This window comes from Loxodonta africana, chromosome 2, assembly GCF_030014295.1.
Source record: "Loxodonta africana isolate mLoxAfr1 chromosome 2, mLoxAfr1.hap2, whole genome shotgun sequence".
Taxonomy (NCBI): Eukaryota; Metazoa; Chordata; class Mammalia; order Proboscidea; family Elephantidae; genus Loxodonta; species Loxodonta africana.
This window is the reverse complement of record NC_087343.1, coordinates 77,826,758-77,852,037: the sequence shown is the minus strand read 5'-3', so window position 1 is coordinate 77,852,037 and position 25,280 is coordinate 77,826,758. Positions and strand designations below refer to the sequence as shown.

At 42.7% G+C, this 25,280-nt stretch overlaps 1 protein-coding gene across 1 annotated transcript in view; it reads right to left on the bottom strand.

The window, feature by feature from the left end:
• ARHGEF28 (Rho guanine nucleotide exchange factor 28) overlaps positions 1 to 25,280 on the bottom strand; it is a 242,855-nt gene that overhangs the window by 167,404 nt on the left and 50,171 nt on the right. Inside the window, exons 5-7 of the mRNA XM_023545541.2 lie at positions 24,218 to 24,290; positions 5,860 to 5,912; positions 5,218 to 5,278 (exon numbers count right to left, since the gene is read on the bottom strand). Of these exons, the coding sequence (XP_023401309.2) occupies positions 5,218 to 5,278; positions 5,860 to 5,912; positions 24,218 to 24,290 (187 nt within the window). The remainder of the gene's footprint in view (positions 1 to 5,217; positions 5,279 to 5,859; positions 5,913 to 24,217; positions 24,291 to 25,280) is intronic.

The following is a 25,280-nucleotide window of genomic DNA, read 5'->3' as shown; positions in this document are numbered from 1 at the left end:
ACTGGCATGCTTGCTTCACAGTCCTCCAGTACAAACTTAACTTACAACTAACTGGAAATCTTAATTTGTAACCAAAACCACACTGTTTTATTTTTTCAGATTCAACCTTCTAAAAGTAGAGTTTGTCAGCAATAAAAACAAAGGACCGATCAAGTTATAAAAAGCCATGGAGCAGGAGGAAAACGCAGAACAAAATTTCAAATTCTCATGGAATCCAGACTTTCTGAATCCATGGAGGCTGGATTAACCCCCAAAACTATTGCCCTGAGAAAATCTTTAAACCTTAAACCAAAAATATTCCCAGAAGTCTTCTTTAAACCAAACAGCGGTTTAGCTTAACTAGTAAAGGAATGTCTGCCTTGAGCACTACGTTCTTTTAAGGACTATCTATATGGAATCAACTTGACAACAGCAACTGAAAAATTCGATAGAAAACTTAGGGGGAAGTGAGTTTGTCAATGGGGCAGAACAATTCAGAAAAGGAGGGTGAGAACGGCTGCACAACTAGAAGAAAGTAATCAATGTCGCCGAATCGTACATGTAGAGATTGGTGAATTGGTGAATGTTCTGCTGTGTTTATCTCAACAACAATTAAAATAAATTTTAAAAAATGACATGGAGGAATCTCAAAAGCATATCACTAAGTGTAAGAAGCCAATCTGAAAAGCTACATACTATATGATTCCAACCAAATATGACATTCTGGAAAAGGCAAAACTATACACACAGTAAAAAGATACGTGGTTGCCAGGGGAGGGGAGAAAGGAGAAGGATGAATAGGAGGAGCATGGGGCATTTTAAGGGCAGAGTAACTATTCTGTGTGATATTGTAAAGGTGGATATATGACATTATGCATTTGTCAAAACCCATACAACTGTACAACACAAACAGCAAATCCTGATGTAAACTATGGACTATCAATGTATCAATATTGGTTCATGAATTGTTACAAATATACCACACTAATACAAGAAGCTAATAATACTGACAATACTAATAATAGGAGAAACTGTGTGCAGGAGAGGCTCCTGGGTAGGACAAACGGTTAAGTGCTCTGCTACTAACTGAAAGGTTGGTGGTTCAAATCCACCCAGAGGTGCCTTGGAAGAATACCCTGGTGATCTACTTCTGAAAGATCACAGCCATTGAAAACCCTATGGAATGCAATTCTCCTGTAAAACAGACGAGGTTACCATGAGTCAGAATTGACTTGACAGCAACTGGCGGTGGTGATGGGATGCGCAGGAGGAAGAGGGAGTATATGCGTACTCTAAGTACTTTCTGCACAATTTCTCTGTAAATACAAAACTGCTCTGAAAAATAAAAAGCATTAAAAAAATTTTTTGCAGGACAGTGAGAAATCAAGTCATTCACAGTTTTGCTGATTCAGCTTTGCTGATTTCAACCATCTTTGTTTGCAACTGAGATTCCAAAAAGGCAGCTGAGGCTTACCCATCCCATTGCGTAGCTCATAGGTTATCCACTTGTACCTAAGAGATGTTATTTCCTTTATCCTTGGCACAGCATTTGCTGCTGCCTATCATTGGTCTTAACTCTGCTTACAGTTTCGGTATCATTTCTTAATCACATTTATTTGAGCCAAAAGGACCCTTTCTTTCTTCTTACATTCTGTATTGAACTATTTCATTTACTGTCTCTTCTATTTCCTCTATTCAATTTGCCTAGAATATAAGGAATCCCACCCTCCACTGTGACAGCAAATGCCAGGTCCTTACAGCATCCACAGCAAGCGGGTCATCCTAGGCTCAACAAAAACGTTACCTTACTGTTTCACTCCTTGAGGCGGTTCTAGGCTACCAGCTTGGATGAGCTTGCCAGCTTTTACCTATCAGAGACATTATTCTTCCAATCAATGGTCATTTTCAGTGTATATTCAGTACATAGACTAACGGCCAGTGTGATTCTTGATGTCCTCAGGGATCGGTAGGAATAACACAAAGGGAACTTCCCCTGGTTCTCCCCTGTTCAACATAATAAAATTAAAAATGCAATTTCTCAGTTATGCTAGTTACTTACTCAGTACACATCTGGGCTAGAGACTCCATATTGGACAGCACAGGTATAGAATAATTCCACCATCACAGAAAGTTCTATTGGACAGCACCGATGTAGTTTATGAGGCCACAAGAACCACACATCATGCAATTTAGAATAATACAAGTCAGCAAAGACTTACATCTCTATCCCACATACTTTTATCAGCATTTCCTCAAAGACTGGGCAGAATATAAAACCCACCCCAAAAAAAACCCCAAATCCATTGCCATCAAGTCGATTCCAACTCATAGTGACCATGTAGGACAGAGTAGAACTGCCCCATAGGGTTTCTAAGAGGAACTGGTGGATTCGAACTGCTGACCTTTTGGTTAGCCAGTGTAGCTCTTAACCACTATACCACCAGGGTTCCAAGGCAGAATATTAAAAAAAAAAAAAATTTGGCGGGGGAGGGGGGGTTCCGAGGCAGAATATAGGCACATATAAAACAAAATAGTTTTTAAGCAGTCTTGGGGAGCAGCCGACTCCAGCTTATCATCCATCTGACCACTGCTCACTGCTTGCTGCCCCCTTCCTGTCTCAGAACGTTCTTCAAATATCTATTATTGTTTTGTTTGCATAAAGGCAAGAGACTTTTCAACCCAAAGAGTTTAAATTAACAAAAAAGCAAATGTTAGCAAAAGAAACTATTATCCATGACCTTTCTCACAAATCACCGGATTAAGGTCATGTACATGTTTGTCTCTCTCAAATGTTTCATTCCAACCCACCTCACACGCAATGATGTTATTGGCAAAGCACTCAGATTAGGTAAGGCTACCACAATTCCCTAACACATGCCTCCTTACCCAGTAAGGCACTGAGAATGGAGTGAGTTTTTAAAGTCTAAAATTAAAATAATCCTACCATTTAATATTTTTAACAGCCAACACTCCTCCCCCACCAGCAATTTGTCTTGGTAAACATTCTTCAAAGCTAACATTCCTAGGAGTATGATGCAATTTATAGATGAGACATCCTGTATGCGTAAGAGCTATCTATGCTCCGAGCTTCCGTGGCCCTCGACAGCCATCTACATGGAGACGTTTGCTTTAATTCCTCCCTTCCTGTTCTCCCTTTCTGGAAGTCAATTATTACTCTTATCTTATACAGCAGAAACATTATAGGTGTGTGTATTGTTTGGTACAGGTCAAAGTCTCCATTCGAAGTTCAGTAGCACCTCATGCAAGGAGACCCATGCAGAAAGACCCAGCAAACCACCTCTGGCTCTTGGCCAAGCTACTAGTTACACAGTCAACCGACACAGCGGGTGTTTCCTCCTTGCCTGGCTTTATACTTCGTGATTTCTGAACTGCTATAACTTCTCTGTGGTGTGTCTGCCAAACATGCCAACAACACTCTCATGGCCTCCCAAGAGCTCCCTGTACAATCAGGCCTTCGCAGGCCCATCTACCTTCACTATTAAACTCACTCAGGGCATTGCCTTGATTTTTCTTAATTTCACAACAGCCTGAGCACTTGGCTGCCATTGTCTCCCTCCCACCCCCCGCAACTCGTAGAACTGCTCCAACCATCTGCGCTTTCCAGATGTGTAAGCTGCCTCTGCTTCACTGAGCCTAAAGAAATCAACTGAGAAGGTTCGCTGCTTATTGGCTTCCTGTTTAGCAGCCACAGAAGTCTTCACAAATCACCCAGGTGCCACCCAAGATTTCTCCTGATAGTCCAGCCTATGTCTTCAAACCCCTGAACACCTTCATCACCCTCTGTTGTTATTGTTGCTTGCTGTCATCGACTCAGGCCCCCAATTCACGGTGACCTCATGTACAACAAGATGGGACCGTTTTGATCCACAGGATTTTCACTGGCTGATTTTCAGAAGTAGATTGCCAGGCTTTCTCGCTAGTCCGTCTTAGTCTGAAAGCTCCAGGGAAACCTGTTCAGCATCACAGACACACAAATGCCTCCACTGACAGACAGGCGGTGGCTGTACCTGAGGTACGTTGGATGAGAATCAAACCCAGGTTTCCTGAATGGAAGAGAATTCTACTACTGAACCACAACTTCCCTCTTCATCAGGCTTTAAACCAAAAACCAAATCTGTTGCCATCATATCAATTCCAATTCACAGCAACCCTAAAGGACAGTAGACTGCCCCATAGGATTTCCAAGGCTATAAATCTTTATGGAAGCCAACCGCCACATCTTTCTCTCATGGAACAGCCGGTGGGTTAGAACCCCTGATCTTATGGCTAGCAGCTGAGTGCTTAACCACTGCGCCACCAGGGCTCTCTCATCAGGCTGTAACCCATTGCTGTCGAGTCAATTCCAACTCATAGTGACCCTATAGGACAGAGTAGAACCACTCCATAAAGTTACCAAGGTGTGACTGGTGGATTCAAACTGCCAACCTTTTGGTGAGCAGCTGAGCTCTTAACTACTGCGCCCCTAAGGCATCACTCACCAGGCTCTACACATCTCTAAATAACTCAAGGGAAAAGTGTGGGGCCTTGAAGAAATAGAAAATGCATAGGGAGACTATTTAGGGAGGTGCCCTTGGGGAGTTGTGAACTAGAACACTTGTGATCAGACAAGCATCCCCAGGTCCAAGTGAGGAAATACCTTGACCTTGGCAACAAAGCTCCTGGTTTCTTTGAAAGGACACCCACATCAGACCCAAGCCCTAGGACAAGCACCTGGTCTTTTCCTGAGGCCAATGAGTAGCTCGCATAGGCTCAGCTTCAAGAGGCTCCCACTGGGTATCAAACTGGGACAGTAGGAAGCTCAGGGATTGTGGAACCAGGCAGAACAAAGTTAAGAGTCTCCATTGCTCCACTTACTCTGCACCAGCGGCCTCAGTTGCTTCACCTGAAACTGAAGCTGTGAGTACCTACTTCAAAGGAATAACAAGGTCACGCACGCCAAGACCCAGTCAGCATCTGGCTCAGGGTGAAGCTGCTCAGGAAAAGCTCTGGCTGTTCTGTTTGTTTTATTTTATGTAGTAAATGGAGACCTGGCTCCTGAAGTCATGGTATTATAACTGACACTGCAAAGGAAATGTACTTGGGTGGGCTTCAAGATATAGGCAAGATACCCAGAAAGAAATATTGCACCTTAAAATATTTCTTTTTCTTCTTATCTTCTGTATACCTGGGTCTGTGATCCCCATCAAGTGTCAGGGGAAGAAGTATTTTGTAACATACCCAAATCTAGGCTGCCCTGGTCTTCATGTTCATTCAGCTGAGCCTCCGGGATTTTGACACACTGAAAGAGATAAAGTTGGGGAGTTTCATTTTAAAAATTACATATACGCTATTGCTAATGTTCATTTGTTTACTTCCGTAAACTGTAAACACAACCCTGGAAAACATCGGTAAAGACCATGAGGTGTTACATTAATTACCAACATGTAAACAGAAACTATCCTTGTACTTAATATTATTTAAGAGCTAAAAAAAAGGAAAGGATATGTCTCAAGCTGAAACATGCCTTGAAAGCTGTCCACAGGTATTTTATTCTCAGAGCACATCTCCCAGATTTACTCCTGCTATTCCAATGCTGGTAAATACCTGCAGATAACCAATCTTCCATTCAAATTTCTTCTGGAAAATGTATATAGTCATCTTGCATATACAACTACAACCCAGAAGATAGCTAGATTTGGTCACAAAGAATACACATTACAAATTTGATAAAGGAAATTGCGTTCTGAATGCTACCTGGGGCACATTCCTGGGTTTTTGTTTTTTGTTTTTTTTTTCCTATTTCTATTACCATCATATCTTCAATTCTACTTTGACTCTGGAGAAAAGTGCAAAGAAGAAAGGAGGGCAGGCAATCGTTACCTTTACATCCTCCTCCTCAGGCGAGGATCCTCTGGACACCAAATTCTTAATTTCTGCAAAGGAAATAATTCTCATCAGGATCTGCTGATAGGAGTTTTGTCAAAAAAAGAAAAACAATCTAGACAACAAGTACAAATGAGTTGCCAAGGTACTGTCTGCACTGAGCTGGGCTTTTAGATTAAGCTTCTCAAAAATCATCTCTCTTCAGAGCAGATAACCTGACTGGCCACGCTCTGGTCTTATTTGTGTGAACCAAGATGTAAACAAGCCCAGGAGCTCTCACAGGAAATCCTGAGAAGATCATTCAATAAACAAATGCCCTTGCTTCAGAAAGAAGGCTGCTCACTGACTGAAGTCTCTTCAAAATAGCACAGATTCGAAGGATGTGACTTGTACGCACCTGAGGAAATCCCACACATCTATGTCTTCAAACACCACAGACTACACGTTTTTTAAAAAAACATTTGTAAGAGCTTAGTTCATTCTAGATGAAGGGTGGCTTTTCCTCATACATGGTTGAAAGTCGAGTTGCCAGCACAGCCCTTCAGCACTGACCGCCCAGTGCCAAGCTAAGCAGTGATAAGCCTCAGGCACACCCAGTGCCCTCTTTCTGAATAATGTTTCCTCGAAATGTTAGCCATCGGGATGTTCCAGGATGAAAAGAACATTCATTTAAGGAGGTATTTTTTTTCTCTGTGGTCTGACTGATTGGTTCTCTTCTCAAATACTCAGATGCCCATAAACAAGAGCCAATGTTGAAATAACCACCAAAAGCAAGTCTGGGCCAGGTGAAAAAAAAATCGTTGGACACCCCTACCAAGGGCAAAAAACAAACCAAACCAAACAGTTGCCATCGAGTCTATTCCAAGTCATGGTGACCCCATGTGTGTCAGAGTAGAACTGTGCTCCATAGGGTTTTCAATGACTGATTTGTCAAAACTAAATCACCAGGCCCTTCTTCCGAGGCACCTCTGGGTTGACTCAAACCTCCAAACTATCAGCTAGCAGTGAGCACATTAACCGCTTGCACCACCCAGGGACTCCCTAGCAAGGGCAGATGGCTAAAAATCTCACCCTGAATTTCTATTAACAGACAACACAGTGGGGAGATCCTCTTCAGAATCCCACAGCCTAGCTTCCCTGCCCCCCATGGCCCTGCTTGATACTGATTCTACGAAAAACCTACTAGTTGTCCCAGTATGTGTATTAACTAGACATTCCTCACTCTGCTTTGCCACTCCTATTAATTTAAGTTACCTAATGTGAGTTGGAATCAACTCGCCAGCACTGGGTTTGGTTTGGTTTTTTAATGTTACTATACAGATGGACCTCACCTGATGGAATACACAGGAATCAAATCAACTACATCTGTGGAAAAGCTCGATACTATCAGTCAGAACAAACCCAGGGCCAGCTGCAGAACAGACCATCAATTGCTTATATGCAAGTTCAAGTTGAAGTTGAAGAAAGTTAAAGTCCACAAGAGCCAAAATATGACCTTGAGTATATCTCACCTAAATTTGGTGAGCATCTCAAGAACAGATTTGACACATTGAACATTAATGACTGAAGACCAGACGAGTTGTGGGACGACATCAAGGACATCAAACATGAAGAAAGCAAAAGACAGGAAAGAAAGAACAGACTAAAATGGATGTCAGAAGAGACCCTGAAACTTGCTCTTGAACAAAAAGTAGCTAAAGCAAAACAGCAAATTATGAAAAGAGCTGAACAGGAGATTTCAAAGGGCAGCTGGACACAAAAAGAAGCATCAAAAGAAGATGAAGGAGTACACAGAGTCACTGTACCAAAAAGAATTGGTTGACGTTCAACCATTTCAGGAGGTAGCATATGATCAAGAACCGATCTTACTGAAGGAAGAAGTCCAAGCTGCCCTGAAGGAATTGGGAAAAACAAGGTTCCAGGAATTTACAGAATACCAAATAGCTGTCTATGCCAAAAAATTTGGAAGACAACTACCTGGCCAACTGACTGGAAGAGATCCATATTTATGCCCATTCCAAAGAAAGGTGATCCAACAGAATGCAGAAATTATTGAAAAATATCATGAATGTCACACGTAAGTAAAGTTTTGCTGAAGATAATTCAAAAACAGTTGCAGCAGTACACTGACAGGGAGCTGCCAGAAATTCAAGCCGTATTCAGAAGAGGAAGTGGAACAAGGGGTATGATCTCTGATGTCAGATGGATCGTGGCTTAAAACAGAGAATACCAGAAATATGCTTACCCGTGTTTTATTGACTATGCAAAAGCATTTGACTGTGTGGATCATAACAAATTATGGATAACATTGCAAAGAATGGGAATTCCAGGACACTTTTTTTTTTTTTTCATCGTGCTCATGAGGAACCTATACATAGACCAAGATGCAGTTGTTTGGACAGAATGAGGAGATACTGCATGGTTTAAAGTCAGGAAAGGTGTGCATCAGGGCTGACTCCTTTCACCCTACCTATTCAACCTATATGCTGGGCAAATAATCCAGAAGCTAGACTATATAAAACAGCACACAGCATCAGGATTGGAGGAAGACTCATTAACAACTTGCAATATGCAGATGACACAACCTGGCTTGCTGGAAGTGAAGAGAACTTGAAGCACTTACTGGTGAAGATCAAACACTTCAGTGTGGATTGCATCTCAACATAAAGAAAACAAAAATCCACACAACTGGACCAATAAGCAACATCACGGTAAACACAGACAAGATTGAGGTTGTCAAGGATTTCATTTTACTTAGATCCATAATCAATGCCCATGAAAGCAGCAGTTAAGAAATCAAACAACGTATTGCACTGGGCAAATCTGTTGCAAAAGACCCCCTTAAAGTTGTTAAAAAGCAAAAATGTCACTTTGAAGACTAAGGTACGCCAGACCCAAGTCATGGTATTTTTACTTGCCTCATTGCATGTGAAAGCTGGACAATTAATAAGAAAGACGAAAGAAGAATTGATGCATTTGAATTATGGTGCTGCCAAAGAATACTGAATATACCACGGACTGCTGAAGAACGAACAAGTCTGTCTTGGAAGATGTACACTCAGAATGCTCCTTAGAAGCAAGGTTGGCGAAGCGTCCAGGCTGAGTAACCAGGGACCCCAGAATCTGTCTTCTGGGGGCCAGCAAAGGCAGGATACCCAGGCAGGCAGTTATTCCCGCAGAGTGAGCACGACTGGCAGAGGGGGCTGGAATGCAGATGTGATTATGTGAAAGCAACATTCAACCAAGTTGTTGGAAATGAAGCTTGCATTGTAGCCAGACTTAATCCCTGTGGGGAGAAGATGGGCAGTGGACAATTGAGGGGTCATTGACAAGATGGTATTGCCCCAAATTTCACAGCAGCAGACCAGAAGGCCTGGGGTAACGTGGGCAACCTCAAATACATCTTCTGGTCCAAATTATGCTATAACAGCACTTGCTTTCATACTGGATGCTCCCTATACCCCTGGCAACCAGGCAAGCGTTTGGAGCTGGTTTTTCAACATGAGGATGGGTTGACTGATAAATCAACAGCCCCTCATGGAGTTCAATCAGGTAAGCTTTGTCTTCTGGAATAAGCCTAAATGTTAACACTGCTTCAATGATGGGCGAGAAGAGCAGGGCAAGAGGAAGACTTGGCATAGAGATCCTGGTGGCCAATTGGCAAAGGCAGGCAGAGTGGCCATCTACAGGACCCTGACCTGCCACGTCTTGTCCGAATGGCCCAAATGGTGGTCCTGGTCCTCAAAGAGCGACATGGCATCTGGCCCTGGGGACAGCACAAATGTCCTTCCCTGCAAGGTATTGCCACCTGTGCCCATGGGTGCTGTTCCCTTAAAAAGGGGGGTTGTTGCCAGGGGCTGGGGAGAATCAGGGTAGGGACCAAAGAACAAGCTGCCATTGAGTTGATTCCAACTCGTGGCAACCCCATGCATGTCAGAGAAGCACTGTGCTCCACAGGGTTTTCAATGGCTGGTTTCTCAGAAGCAGACTGCCAGACTTTTCTTCTGGATGGACTTGAACCTCCATCCTTCCAGCTAGCTACCGAGCATGTTAACCATTTGTACAACCCAGGGGCAGATATCCCATATCCCTCCCAGAAGTACTGGGCCAGAGCCAATGGAAGACACCTGCCCAGCAGCTTTCAGTTTCTAAAAGGCCCCTTTGTTCTTGCCTGAGCTGGGCCTTTGTCCCAGAAATCTGTCTGTCTGTCTGTCTGTCAGCATTGCTGTTATCGGATCCCAGGCTGCAAGACACAGGGAGAAACACAGAAAGACCTGGACCAGATGAGGCAGGAGGGAGGAAGCCTCTCACGTAGCCCAGCTAGCATGGAAAGGCCTCTGCACAGTGACCCAAAATCTTAGAGCCACTGACTGGGGCTGGGTCTTGGCAGAACAGGAAGATTTGGCAGAATGCAGGGAGCACCAAAACCCTCCACTGCCCCTCCTGGGGAGAACTCCCATGCTTCAGGCCGAGCCCTCCCGCTTCCCATCAAAACCCTCATGTTCTGTGTGCTATGACTTCTTCTCTGCTTCTGAGGCTCCCCAAGCTCCCGGGTGTGGGGTGCTGGGAAAAAAAAGCCCCATGGGAAATGGTAACTTCTGAAGCTAACGTTATTACCAATGGTTGGTGGGTAAGGAGGCTTTCCTGAGCCCTAATGCACAAGGGGGGGTTGTGGCTACAAAGGAAAATGAGTTGTCCAGGAAGGAAGATGATGGTGCTCCTGATCTTTAGCTACCGTTCCTGGACCTAGAATATCTTCCCGAGGGTGGAATTTTAGCACTGTAACAATAACTACTACTGTACAGCAAAAAAGCAGCAGCAGCAGCAGCAAGGCTGGAGAGACTTCGTCTCATGTACTTCAGACATGTTATCAGGAGGGAACAGAATTAGCCAGTGAAAACCTTATGAACAGCAGCAGAACATTGTCTGATACGCTGCCGGAAGATGCTCCTAACCAGAATACTCCTTAGAAGCAAGGACGGGGAGACTGTGTCTCACAGACTTTGGACATGTTACGAGGAGGGATCAGTCCCCGGAGAAGCACCTCATGCTTGGTAAAGTAGAGAGTCAGTGAAAAGAGGAAGACCTTCAACCAGATGGATTGACACACTGGCTACAACTATGGGCTCGAGCATAACAATTGTGAGGATGGCACAGGACGGGGCAGCGTTTCGTTCTGTTGTACATAGGGTCGCTATGAGTCAAAACCAGCTCAGTGGCACCTAACAACAGCAACACCAGTGCCTCAAACCTCAAAGTGGTTTGATTCACATTTCTCCCTACCTGGCAACAACCCCAGGAGTTTTCATTGATGTCTCTTCTTAGAAAAACGTAATTCATTTATATAACTCTCCATGACAAATCATAATATGACAAGGATAGAGCAGAGAAGCTAACAATTCCACTTGCCAAGATGTGGTTTTTAAAATGTACATAAAATAACTTGGAATTCGCTTTATATTAAGCAAGTAATTATATATTTGCACTCCTCAAATTGTATTGCTATTAAATGTATAATGTATATTAGCTTCTACAATAAAATTAAAAAGGTGGTAACTTCCATTTTGTGTGGTCATGTCAACTGACCTCAGCAGGGAATGAGGACAAGGCCCTAGCTGACACCCAGCCTCTACAGCTTGTGTTCCTTGTCGTCCCAGCCAGCCCTCAAACGTACATCCCACACGACGCCTCCAGGTGGCAGTAAAGTAACATTTTCAGGAAAAACATTGTCAGAGATGCCAATGTCAACACAGTCAACTTACCTTCCAAAGCCTGCTATTTAAATGCTCCAGTCCAAAACACAAAGTCAGAGTAAAGCTTTTGGTTCCACTGCATAGATGCAGAAATTGATATGAAAGCACCAAACATGGTGTTTGCCACATTACAGGTGCACATAGGGGGGTTGTTTTGTTTTGCTTTGTTTAGAACACATAGATCAAACCCTAAAAATTGGGAAAAGTTGAGAAGATATCACAAAGATTTCTATAAAGAAGGAAAGGGCAACTAGAACCAAAGTTTCAACAGACACATCTGAAGAGACAGTAAGAGAATCACACACATTTCGATTTTGCCCACTCCAGGACAGTCCTTTAACGTCATCTTAGATCATAAGCTCTCAAGTGACCATTCTGTTGCATTTCTAAAGAGCTGTGTGCAGCACGTACTCAGAAGAATGTCACACATTGTATTCAGCATTGTTAACAAGCAAGGTTGTATCATCTGGTAATTCATTTTGCAAAAGCAATGGATGTGCTCACCCTGGTGTATTTCAGGCTCCAGCCCCCTTCTACCTGTCCCCTCAAATAGCCATTGGAGCTAGCCTTTGTACACTGCCACGCTACGTTTCTCCTTGTAGCCTAATGAGTTTTTTTTTTTTAAACAAATACCACAAACTATATTAAAACCATCGAGTCTTCATAAAAATTATGTCATCATTTTTAAAACAACTTCCAAATTTATAAAGTCTTTATCGTAATGTCACTAAAAATATGTGGGACAATGTGTAGACTCAGGACAATAATGTATCTTTGATTAATCTAGGACTGTACAGAACTATATCTTACGGCTTTCAAAGAATTTGGCACTCATTATCCTGGGGCTTAATTAAATTACTCCAGCAGAGTTTTTGCTAAATTAGTAGGATCCTTTTATGCTAACCCACTGCACCACCAACTACACTGTGCAATCAAACCACTCATTGCTATAGCAACGTTCAGCAGATAACGATATCAGTAACTCCAAGCTATTCTGTTTTAGAGGTCTGTTAATCTTGCCTTCAAGGCCCACCCAGAAGTTAGGATTACCCCTTAACTCAGATTTAGCAAACTCGATACACATGGTTTTTTATTGCCAAACTATAACAGAACAAGAAATAATGACTAATTCTTACGTTCTCTAGAGACACTGCAACAGCACACAGGGTTAAAAGTCAGGTAGCTGCAAGATTAAAACCAGTGACTCATTAAGAAACAAGCTCACCTAAAAGATTTCAACTCTATATCCAAGTCTCACTGTCTCCTTTTAGAAAATGACCCACAATGCCTAGACTGAAGCAAAGAAAAGATTTACGCCTCAAATGCAGGACGTGCAGTATTCCCCTTTAACTGCCACTTAGCTGTGCCAACTTACTCCGACCCCCAGGAAAATAGGAAGAGCAGACTGATAATCAGAGCCACCCAGACAACACTGTTATCTTGTCCCCTCCAGGTTCAGTGGTCCACAGCCAGGGCCATCACTGGATTGGATCTGCCAGGCAGCACCAAAAGCACAACTCGAAAACAAGGCTCATGGTCTCAGTTTGCTCTGCCTGCTCCACAAATGCCAAAAACCCTTAGGATGGCTCTTATAGGAGCCCCAAGTATTTCTCTGGCAGTACACAGGAGGTAGTTCATAGTTTTGGAATTAATTCTTTTCTTTCAATCCTGTTGTTATTTGCCATCAAGTTGGCCCCCAACTCATGGGAACTTCATGCTCAATGGAATGAAATGCTGCTTGGCCATGCACCACCCCCATGATTGGATCCCCATGAGCTGGGGATACGACCATTATGATACAAAGGGTCTTCACTGTTTGATTTTCAGAAGTAGTCTCCAGGCCTCTATTCTAGCCTGTCTTAGTCTGGAAGCTCCACTGAAACCTGTTCAGCATCATAGCAACACATAATCCTCCACTTAAAGGTGCATTAGGCAGGAATTGGACCTGAGTATGGATACACTGATAGGGAACTGCCAGGAATTCAAGCTGGATTCAGAAAAGGACATGGTATGAGGAATGTCATTGCTGATGTCAGATGCATCCTGCAGAGAACACCGGAAAGCTGTTTACCTGAGTTTTATTGACTATGCAAAGGCATTTGACTGTGTGGATCATAACAAACCATGGATAACATTGTGAAGAATAGAATTCCAGAGCACTTAATTGTGCTCATGAGAAACTATACATAGACCAAGAGGCCATCATTAGAACATTACGTGGTTTAAAATCAGGATTGCATCCTTTCACCATACTTATTCAATCTGTATGCTGAGCAAATAATCCGAGAAGCTGGACTATATGAAGAAGAACATGGCATCAGGATTGGAGGAAAGCTCATTAACAATCTGCATTATGCAGATGACACAACCTTCCTTGCTGAAAGTGAAGAGAACTTAAAGCACTGGCTGATGAAGATTAAAGACCACAGCCTTCAGTATGGACTGTATCTCAACACAAAGAAAACAAAAACCCTCACAACTGGACCAATACACAACATCATGGTAAACACAGAAAAGATTGAAGTTGCCATGGATTTCATTTTACTTGGATCTACAATCAACGCCCATGGAAGCAGCAGTCAAGAAATCAAACAACGTATTGCATTGGACAAATCTGTTGCAAAACACCTCTTTAAAGTGTTAAAAAGCAAAGATGTCACCTTAAGGACTAAGGTGCCTCTGACCCAAGCCATGGCATTTTCAATCACCTCATACGCATGCAAAAGCTGGACAATGAATAAGGAAGACCAAAGAAGAATTGATGCCTTGGAATTATGGTGTTGGTGAAGAATACTGAATACCATGGACTGCCAGAAGAATAAAAAAATCTGTCTTGGAAGAAGTACAGCTAGAATGTGCCCTTCTCAGAAGCAAGGATGGCAAGATTTTTGTCTCATGTACTTTGTACAGGTTATCAGAAGGGACTAGTCCCTGGAGAAGAACATCACGCTTGGTAAAGCAGAGGTTCAGTGAAAGAAAGGAAGACCCTCAATGATATTGACACAGCGGCTCCAACAATGGGCTCAAGCATAACAACTGTGAGGATGGCACAGGACTGGGCAGTGTTTCATTCGATTGTACCTAGGATCACTATGAGTAGGAACTGAATCAACAGCACTTAACAACAACAACACATGGGTTCGGTTTTAGTTTACCCTACATGTAAGGCAAGAATTCTACCACTGAACTGCCAGTGCCTCAGAACTTTGTCTTAATAGACTATGAGTTACGACGAGGCTGGGTCTGAATCAATTGTGGCCCAACACGTGTATTCCTGGTGCCAAGCAGAGTACCTGGCACATAATGGGTGCTCAATAAATGCTCTTCTCCTCAACCTAGATCTTGTGGACCAAAATAGCTGATAAGAACATGGTGGATCGTTAGGCAAGGCACAGATTGGGACAATTACCAATTCAAACACTTCAGGTACTAGCACTATTTTAGCACAACTTCTGAACTGCCAGGCTGATCAGATGCGTGAATGCTTTTCCCCTTGCTTCCTCCCACCCCTCTAGCTCTGTAAGTCCAGTAGCCACCCTTTCCTCCCTAGCTATGAATTGATATGAATAGTAGTTTCACTACTATTTTACTTCCATGCATAGCTTTCATTTTTATCTTAGTGTGCATGTCCAATTCACAACAGCCTGCGAATTAAAATGGCAAGGGGAACAAATGTGAGAAACCACCTATCTATTGCTTTAATTCACAGACCATTATTCTACTTTGAACTTTTGTTTCAACATTCAATTATTCTTTTTATTCTAAAAGTGGGAAGACTAATAATAACTGTATCTTGGCCTTCCCAGTATAAATACTTACTGGGAGAAACAATGAGGCATTTATCTATAGAAATGTCAAAATGAGCCCCATTAGTCCAAGTGGCCCAATATTCCACTCAATTCAAAAGATCCACCTGTCCCTACTGAACAGCAGCCAGCAGAGAAGATACCAAGATGAGTGAAGAAATCCACACCCTCAAGCCACTTCAAAATGTGCTCTTTTAGAATACCCTTTTATTTATGTATACGCTGCATTGCCTTAGAAAGAATTTAAGACATCTGTTTTGAAATACAAAGTTTTTTTAATTTAAATTACTTGCAACACCTGTTTTGAGCCACAAGCATAATTGATTGAGAAAACTTGAAAAGGACTGAGAAACAAAAATCAATGTAATCACCATTACATGGTAGAACACCTTTTGGGTATGTGCTCCTCCACCTATACAATTTTATAACAGCTTTATTGATCCATAATTCATATTCCATACAATTGTCCCATTTAAGGTGTACAATTTAATACTCACAAAGTTACATAACCATCCCCACAATCAATTTTAGTATATTTTCATTACCCCAACAAGAAACCCTGTACCTGTTACCTGAAAAGAAATTTTGTAATTCCGATTTCTCCCAAGCCCCTCCCTTAGCCCTAGGCAGCCATTAATCTACTTTCTGCTTCTATGGATTTGCCCATTTGCTTTTCATATACATGGAATCATACAATACGTGGTTGCGACGTAGTGAATTGCTTAATTTGGCCCTTCTAGCCATGCATGGTCTTGTAACTCCCACAAAATGATTGGGTGGAACTATGCAAATAAGATGCTTATGGTCCACCAAGGGGATTCAACAGGCTTCTAATAATGCAAAAAAGGTGCATAGAACCCTTACAGGAGTGGGGCTATGCAAATAAGGGCCCTGTGGAACCCTTGTAGGGGATTGGTCAGTTTTGCCATCCTGCTAGGCTTAAAAAGAGTCAATCCCAATGGGTGGAGGGCACCTCGCTACCATCAAGAAGAAGAAGAAGCAGAACATGTCTTTTGGACCCAGGGTCCCTGCATCGAGAACCTCCTAGACCCAGGAGAGAGAGAGAACAATAACACTGTAAGCAGCAGCTGCGTAAGACAGCAGGAACCAGGAGGCTAGCACGAGACAGTGTGGTGGGCTTCCTGGGCCACAGAGCAAGACAGAACTAAAAGCCTTCAAGCAAGAGGCTTACTGGGGGAGTGGGGTGCCTCTGGGTACTTATCAGCAGAGCAAAAGGGCTTTATAACACTTGTCCAAGCAGGGCTGAGGCTAGGGCCAAGAGTAGTCTGTTCTCAGGGAGCCGAGAGGAGGCCTGTCCTCAGGGGGCTGAGAGGAGGCCTGCGTGGCCCAGAAGAGCTGAGAGAGCTGTCCTACACTGAAGATGGAAGACTACATACAGGCTTCTTGGTCCTGATCCCCAGTTGTAATTTGTTGATCCTGATCCCAAGTTTTAACCTGGTACTCCCCTAATAAACCCCATAACAGTATGGTCTGTGAGTTCTGTGTGGCCGTTGTAATGAATTACTGAATCCAGCAGAGAAGTAGAGAGTGCCATTGGAGGGATGGCTGGCGTCGGAACTGGTAAAAGATTAGAGAGAGGAGGTATGCCTGACTTCCACCTCATAGGAATCAGCCTTGGGCTGATGATTTTGATTCTCTCTCCTCCCCTTTGTGAAGTTTGACAAGGTCCGATGGCACTATGCCATTTTTTTGTAAGTGGCTCCTTTCACTTAGCATAATGTCAAGATTCATCCATGTTGCAGCACATATCAGCATTTCATTCATTTTTATTGCCAAATAATATCTCATTACATGGATATGCCATTTTACTTATCCATTCCTTGGTTGACTGACATTTAGGTTGTTTCTACTTCGTGGCTATTATGAGTAATGCTGCTACCAACATTCATGTGCAAGTTTTCGTGTGGAGGCATGTTCTTACTCTCTTGGGTATATGCCTAGGCGTGGAATTACTGGGTCATATTTTTATAACATAGATTTTTATGTCATCAGTGCCCACCCCTCAATAACATCTCAAGCAGTAAAGAATTTAGTCATGGGAAAGAAAATACCCTTATCCCTAAAATTTGGTTACAATTACCACCCAAGCAGAAGCTCTAAATCATTAGACTTCAAATTGAAGTCAGGACATTTTACCGAATAAATCAATTGCTTGAATAAGATAATGCAAGATGTCTTCCAAAGATATAAGCAAAACTCAGTTTTAGCTTTATGTCCCTAAGACTTCAAACTTGGACTCTATTTCATTCAAGAAAGAAAATAACTCTTCGGCAATATTTTCAGCTTAAGCTCATCTCAACTCTATTAGTATCTTGAGTTGAGTTTAATGCCTGTTTTTTCCCCCTAGCCTGCTAATTCAACCCTGTCGGAATGAAGCATCCACATCAGACGTGAACAAAATCTGTTTTATCAAGGTGAGCTCTGGGCACCCTCTTGGCTGTAAACTCAAACCCATGGTGGGTTTAACCAGATGATCTCTTAGGTCCTTTCCAGGTCAAACTATGATTCTTTAATTCTGTGATAAACTGGGGAGGCAAGGGGGTGAATTTTTATCCAAGTGTGAGGAAATTCTAGTATTATGACACTAATCCACAAAATGAACATCATAGAAGCTGAATATTCTGACTGACCTTTGGCCCTTTAATGATGAAACTAGTTCTTTTATGTTTGCAAAAGGAGAAAGTGGAACGGCAAAGTTGGTCTCTACGGAAAGTACAGAAAAAGCTGAGCTGCTTTGTAAAATGAAAGAAATAATTACAAACTGTGGGACTGGGAGGTACATTCTCTGTGTATGGTTTTTAATTGTGCTGAAAATGACAAAATACCTTGTTTTTAGGTGAACGATACTAATCAAGTACTTGGACAGATATTCCTTTTTAGGGTTAAGATAGAGCCTGTTTATCCAACTAAATACCTATCCCTACAGAATCCGTTTTTCTGATAGCTTCCCTAAGTCCCCAACACCTCAGGTGCCAGCTGTCTTGGTTTTAAGTACTATATCTTGATAAGGGGAGTCCCTGGGTGCTGCAAATGATTAAAGCACTTGTTTTCTAGCTGAAAGGTTGGAGGTTCAAGTCCACCGAGAGATGCCTCGGAAGAAAAGCCTGGTAGTCTACTTCTGAAAAATCAGTCTTTGAAAACCCTGTGAAGCACAGTTCTACTCTGACATCCATGAGGTCATCGTGAGTCAGAATCAACTCAATGGCGACTGGTTATCTTGACAAGCCCTTTGAATCTTATGTAACAGTTCTCTTAAAAAGCCCTCAAGTTAGCACATTTAAAATGAAAAATCTTGTAAAGAAAACTGTGTGTGGATAAAAGCTCCCTTGTTCTCCCATTGATACCTCACAGGAGATATTCAGATGAGAAAAATCCACTACACAACTCCCTCTTCACATTCTACTCACCCAGAGCACACAGAGAAGTGCTGCGCCCTCATCTAAAGAACGTTCCAGAAAAAAGTTTGCTCGCCTTATCACTGTAACACTAGTGACTACCTCCCGGTATCTCAACACATACATCCTCACCACTAAATCCACTAGAGCCACATGTTATAATATGTACTTGAATTCAGATATCATTTGCTAGGTGTCCATACATGTCAGACACTGGTCAAAATGCTTCATGTGTATTTTCTCATGTCAGCCTATCTATTAAGTAAGAATGAAAGGAAACACAGCTGAGTATCTTGCAAAATGCTCAGAAGCCAGTTCATGGCAAAGCTGAGGTTTCTAGCAGAGTCTGCTTGTTGCTGGTTTGTGTCATGAAACATGCCTGTGCACATGGTCACAAATGTCCCCACCAGGCCTTGAAGAGACAGAGCAGCCATTTGGAATAGAGTTCATTTCGAGGCAATGATCCCATTGTGTGTGCTTTTCCGGCACACAAAGACTAGGGAGAACTCTAGACCTGCAGTTCAAAGACTAAGCAGATGCTCTGTCATACGGGGGTAATGGGTGTTCTGCAGTGTGGTGGTTAAGAGAGTAGACCCTTAACCTGAGTTCTGACTGCCTGGACAAGCTGTGTCACCTTGAGTAAGTTATATAACCTCTCTGTGCCACCATTTCTTCATCAATAAAATGGGGGAAATTGATACCTGATTTCCAGGAATGTCCCTACTCATGACCACTAGAATGTGGCACAAACTTCATTCTGCTCTCAGCTGTTTCCTCAGTGCCTACAACAGTTCCTAGCAAAAAGGGGCCCCTCAGTAAGTATTTATTGAATGAATGAGTAAACCAGCCTGCCAGGACTCCTGTCTACCCGCCCAGACTAAGTCAGTTGTGTTTTGATCCAGGAGTCCCTGCGTGGTGCAAACAGTTCAGGCCTCGGCTGCTAACTAAAAGGTTGGAAGTTGAGTCCACCCAGAGGCACTTCAGAAGAAAGACATGGTAATCTACTGCCAAAAAACCAGCCACTGAAACCCTATGGAGCACAGTTCGACCCTGATACAAATGTGATCACCATGAGTCAGAGTCGACTCAGCAGGAACTAGTTACCAGTTTTTTACTTCTCTGTCTTCCATATATGTTCAAAAGGAGGAAGCCCACCCCAGCCTGATGGGAGCTGTTTCCTCTTGGCCTGAAGGAAATGATTTTCTCCTTCCTCCTTTGCGATAGGAATTCACATTCCAATCCCAACTCTCTATGCCCCTATTCATTACAATTTGGAAGATAATTTATGGGGAGAAGTCAACAAAGAGACTAGTGACACAAAAGTTGAGACAATAACAAACACACAGAAGGTTTTACAAAAGAACAAAAAAGAAAATGGATTCATGTGATAGTAAATGGCATTGCAATGGCTTTCAATTTGTTTTATGGCCCTAGACCCCAGGGAGGCGATAGCCTCTCAAAGGAAATCAAGAATTGGAGTTGGGAGTTGAGGAGAAGTATGAGTTATCTGAATATTCAGGATGACCATATATAATTTGAAAAATATCTCCCATGGCCCACCTCAAAGTAAGTATTCCTGCTCTGATGGAGGGAACTTAGGCAACGGTGAAACAGGAGGAAACAAGGTCCAGAAAGGGGCAGACTGGTAAAGGTGAGGAAGAGCAACATTTTTCCAAAGTACCTTCTGTAGTAAAAAAATAAAAAATATTTTTACTTTTTTTTACCTTCTGTAGGCTTTTTTTTAGGCTAGTTCTATAAGATGTTGAGAACCGTGAAAAAGAAATTCTTCTGTGATCAATTTAATAGAACCTATAAAATGTTAAATGCATTCTACATCTCCAAGGTGCAAATTTAATATGGCATTTCCTAATTTATTTCGCCCTAGAATTCTTATTTTTCAGAACATTTCTCAAGACTGATATTGTATACAATGCTGTTTAGGAAACCCTTGGGTAGAAAGATCAAATACAGAAAGAGAAGGCAAGGGGCAAAACAGGATCAGTTGGTGGCTTAATAAATACTACTAATTAGTAATTAATCTGAGAATATTAAAAATGAGATGACATTTTGCTCATTTAATTCATTTGGAATAACTTCCCTGTATTCTGGGAGTACAATTACAATCATGAAATTATGGAAACATAATTGGCTCATAGGCAATAATAAAACCATTTATCCTCCTAACATAGACAGCAAAGTTAATTTCCAGGCTAAAGTTATTATAGTCTTTTAATCAATGATAGCTAGAGACACAGCTTAGAGCTTGCCTCTCTACCGGCTGTCCCCACGAGGAACAGAAAAGCATGACCTATTGACTTGAGAGGAGCCCTTGTGACGCAATGGTTAAGCTCAACTGCTAACCCTAAGGTCATTAGTTCGAATCTATGGGTGGCTCTGTGGGAGAAAGATTTGGCGATCAGCTCTCATAAAGATTTATAGCCTAGGAAAGCCTATGGGGCAACTCTACTCTGTCATATAGGGTCACTATGAGTTGGAATTGACTCGACAGCATACACAACAGCAACAAAAAATTGACTTGAGAATCATTTAGAAGACCTCAAAGGGAAAGTTTACTTTGCATTTCTTTTTTTTTAAAGAGGAAGAATTTTTCTATGCTTAAATTTTTTTGTTATTTTAAGTTGAGTCTCCTACAGGCTCATGAATGAACAAAAATTGACCATTTCACTTCAATTGAATACTGCCCTCTGCTGGAATGTGCAGGTACTTTCAAACATCTCTTCCAAGGATGTAACAAGATAAAAGCATGGTCTAAAAGGTCTATAAAATGCACACATTAATTAATTCTAGTTAGGGAGCTTGGGTTTCTCTCCAAATTCTTCTTCCACTTACCAGCTGAGCGACCTCAGTCTAATTGGAAGCCAGGTATATTAGCTTGGCTGCCTCATAGACCTATCAAACTCAACCTGTAGAAAACTGGGTACTTTTTTTTTTTTTTGTCATGATTCTGCCTTCTGTAAGACCTATCCCACCGAAGGATGCACTCCAGGAGTTAGGAACTGCTCTCCTCTCTCACCACTGACAACCAACAGATCTAACACCTTCCAGACACTTCTATCTGTCCCCACCACTCTCGTGACACTGCTAGGGGGCAAATCCTCTTCTGCATTACTTTCAGCAGCCCCCGACTGGTCCCCTGCCTTCCCTGTGGTCTCTACAATCCAGCCTCCACACTGCCACCAGAGTGACCTTTCTAACATAATAAACCAATATAATAATCTAATTTGCTTAGAACAGCTCTCAGAGTTTTCAGGGCAGAGTTCCAGCTCCTTGCCTCATGTACAGGCCCTCCTTGATGTGCCTACATCTCAAGGCTATGTTCCTGGTGTCCCTAACTCAATACACACATACACATAACCATATTCCAGGGCTGCAAAATGACCTCCATTTACCCCAGGGCATCATCTGGTTCAGGACTCTGCACAGCATGTATTTCCACCATCTAGATCCCTTCTCTCCAATATATCACAGCTCCAAAATCACCTCCTCTAGGAAGCTTTCCCTGACCACCCAACCTCACAGTCTACACAGCATTCTCATAGTGCTGTCTGCATACAATTCCAGTAGCACTTGTCATACTGTGCTGGGAAAAGTTGTTTCTCTGCCCTAATCCCAAACTGTAAACTGCTAAGGGTAAGAACATGGAATTTAAGTACTTATTATAAACTAGTTTGAAGGTAAATACAAGGGAGACAAAATATACAAGACGATAAAATAAAAATCAGAATTGGATTAAAAAAAAACAAGGATGGAGACTTAAGTAAGAAATAAGGGTCAGACAAAAACGCAGTCAGCAGTGTGCTAAGCGTTTGCAATTGGGAGGCCAGAAACTTAACTCCAAGCTTTCTATCAGCCAGCTGAAAGTAAGAAACCTGATCAGTTACAGTTACAGCAGTGAAAGCAAGCCAAATACTCAGGAGAAGCCAGCCATTCTTGACACAAAGACCAGAAGAGGCTCCTCCTACAGGTCTCAAGAAGAAAGTGTGATGTAACCTGCCACCTCCTTGGGCCACAGGGCAGGCTTTAGCTCCCCCAACGCAGCAGCAGCATCACCCAAAAAGGAAGGCAGTAAAGGCCACTGCACAGGGGCCTCATGGGATGTAGTCAGGGTAGGAGCCTCTGCTGGAGCCAAAGGACGGGCCACACAGACTTCCAGCAACCCACCATAAACATTTCTTTTCTAAGACTACTTTTTCATGAACATGGAATAAGGTTATCAAGATTACACTCCCTAACAAACACTTGGAATAAAATTATTCTACACCGCCATTAAAAGTAAAATCAAAGTATTCTAACCAGCTAAAAACATTGGTGCCTAAGGGACAAGGACCTTGTCCCACCTTTCTCCCTAACCCCATAGTTAGCATGGTGGTTCTCAACCTATCAAAGCAATGCTCCTTACATTAACAGGTATTCTGTATTGCTCCTTCACTATCCTGAAAGTAAATTAAGAGGTAACATAACCATACCCCCCAAACATATAACCCTACCCTCACATTACAACCAGAATGCTGCTTAGCAACAAGGATGGCGAGACTTCCACTTACTTACATTGGACACGTCATCAGGAAAGACCAATCTATAGAAAAGGACATCATGGTCGGTAAAGCAGAGGGTCAGCAAAAATTAGGGAAACCCTCAACAAGATGGATTGACACAACAGTCAAAGCAATGGATCCAAACACAGCCACAGTCATGAAGATGGTGTAGGACCAGGCAACATTTCATTCTGTTATTTATAAAGTTGCTAGGAGTCGGAGCTGACTTGATGGCACCTAACAAAAGCATCATCCTTACATATAATTTCAAAAAATAAAAATCAGTATAATGTCCTAACAAAAAATATAAAGCAATTAATAATAATAATTTTTTAAAAAACTGCCATTGAGTCAAAACCAACTCGTAGCAACCCCACGTGTCAGAGTAGAAATCTGCTCCATAGGGTTTTCAATGCTTCATGTTTTTTTAATGGATCACCAGGCCCTTTCCTAATCATCTTTGTCTGGAAGGTCCACTGAAGCCTGTTCAGCATCATAGCAACATACAAGCCTCCACTGACAGGTGAGTGGTGCCTGCACTTGAGGTGCAAAGGTCGGTAATTGAATCCTGGTCTCCTGCTTGAAAGGCAAGAATTCTACCACTGAACCGTCACTGCCCTCCAAAAAATGCTAGTGGAATAACAAGTTGAAAGAAACAGTACACCTTAATGCTGTTAGAAGACCCAGAGGACTTGTATCCCACAGCCCTCATCTTGCCTTTGAGCCCCTTGGTTGCTGCTAGCTTCAGCACACATGTCAACTACTAGTTCGCTAGTTAGTCCTGGGAGCTTTCTGTTCCATAGGTGGGGAAGGAGCATGCATACCTTCTTCAGTTTCTGCAGTGCTGGAAGGCATGGTGGGTCTTTCCTCTGGCTTGGCTCCCTTCTCATCAAGAGCCTAAGAAATGAAGAAAAACATCACTGAAAATCATTTGAGGCTTCATCTAACCAATAAAGAGATGAAAATCACAATCAAGAACAAGCCAGAGCATGGCCTGAGGAGGCCTGGAAAGAAAATATATTGCCATCAAATCAATTCTGACTCATGGCGACCCCACGTGTTACAGAGTAGATGTAAAAACAACTTGGGGGTGGTGTCTGACCTCCTTCAACCCCACAAGGGGTGAAGTAGAACCAAGATCAACAGCACAAGGTTGACTCCCATGAGGCGGAGTTCAGACAAACCTCCTCTCTGCCATCTTTACCAGTTCTAACACCAACCATCCCTCGCACAGCACTCTGTTTCACTGCTGGGTTTGGTAATTTATTGCAATGGCCACACAGAACTCACAGACCATATGCACAATTACGGGGTTCATCAGGGAAGTAACAGCTACAATTCAGGCTCACGAATGTTCAGGATGCAGCTTTTCCATCAGGACAGCTTCTTCCCAACGATGCTCGCAGGAACACCTCTCCCTGGCCCTAGGCCTCTTCCCCAAAGGCGCTCAGCGTTCTCTCTCCGTGGACCAGGAAGCACACCGCGCTGTCTCCTGCTTCAGGTCTCTCTTGCCACTGCTTCTCACTATCTTCAGGGTTACAGCTTGCTCTCTGCCTCGGTCTCCTTCTTCCAGGAGCTTCTCAGCACAGGGGTCCTGGGTCCAGAGGATGTGCTCTCTGCTCCTGGCTGTTCTTCCTTGGTGGTGGTAGGATCCTCCTCTTGGCTCTGGAATTGGCTCTCTTTTAAGGCAAAACTGACCAGTCCCCTTGGTAGGCCACAATTACCCTATCACACAGTCCCGCCCAATCACCTGGGTGGGAGTTACAAGGCCAGAGCTAGAAAGGCCACACATGAAAGTAATTAATCCATCACAGTAGAACTGCTCCATAGGGTTTTCTTGGCTGTATCTTTATAGACTCATAGCGACCCTATAGAACAGAGGAGAAC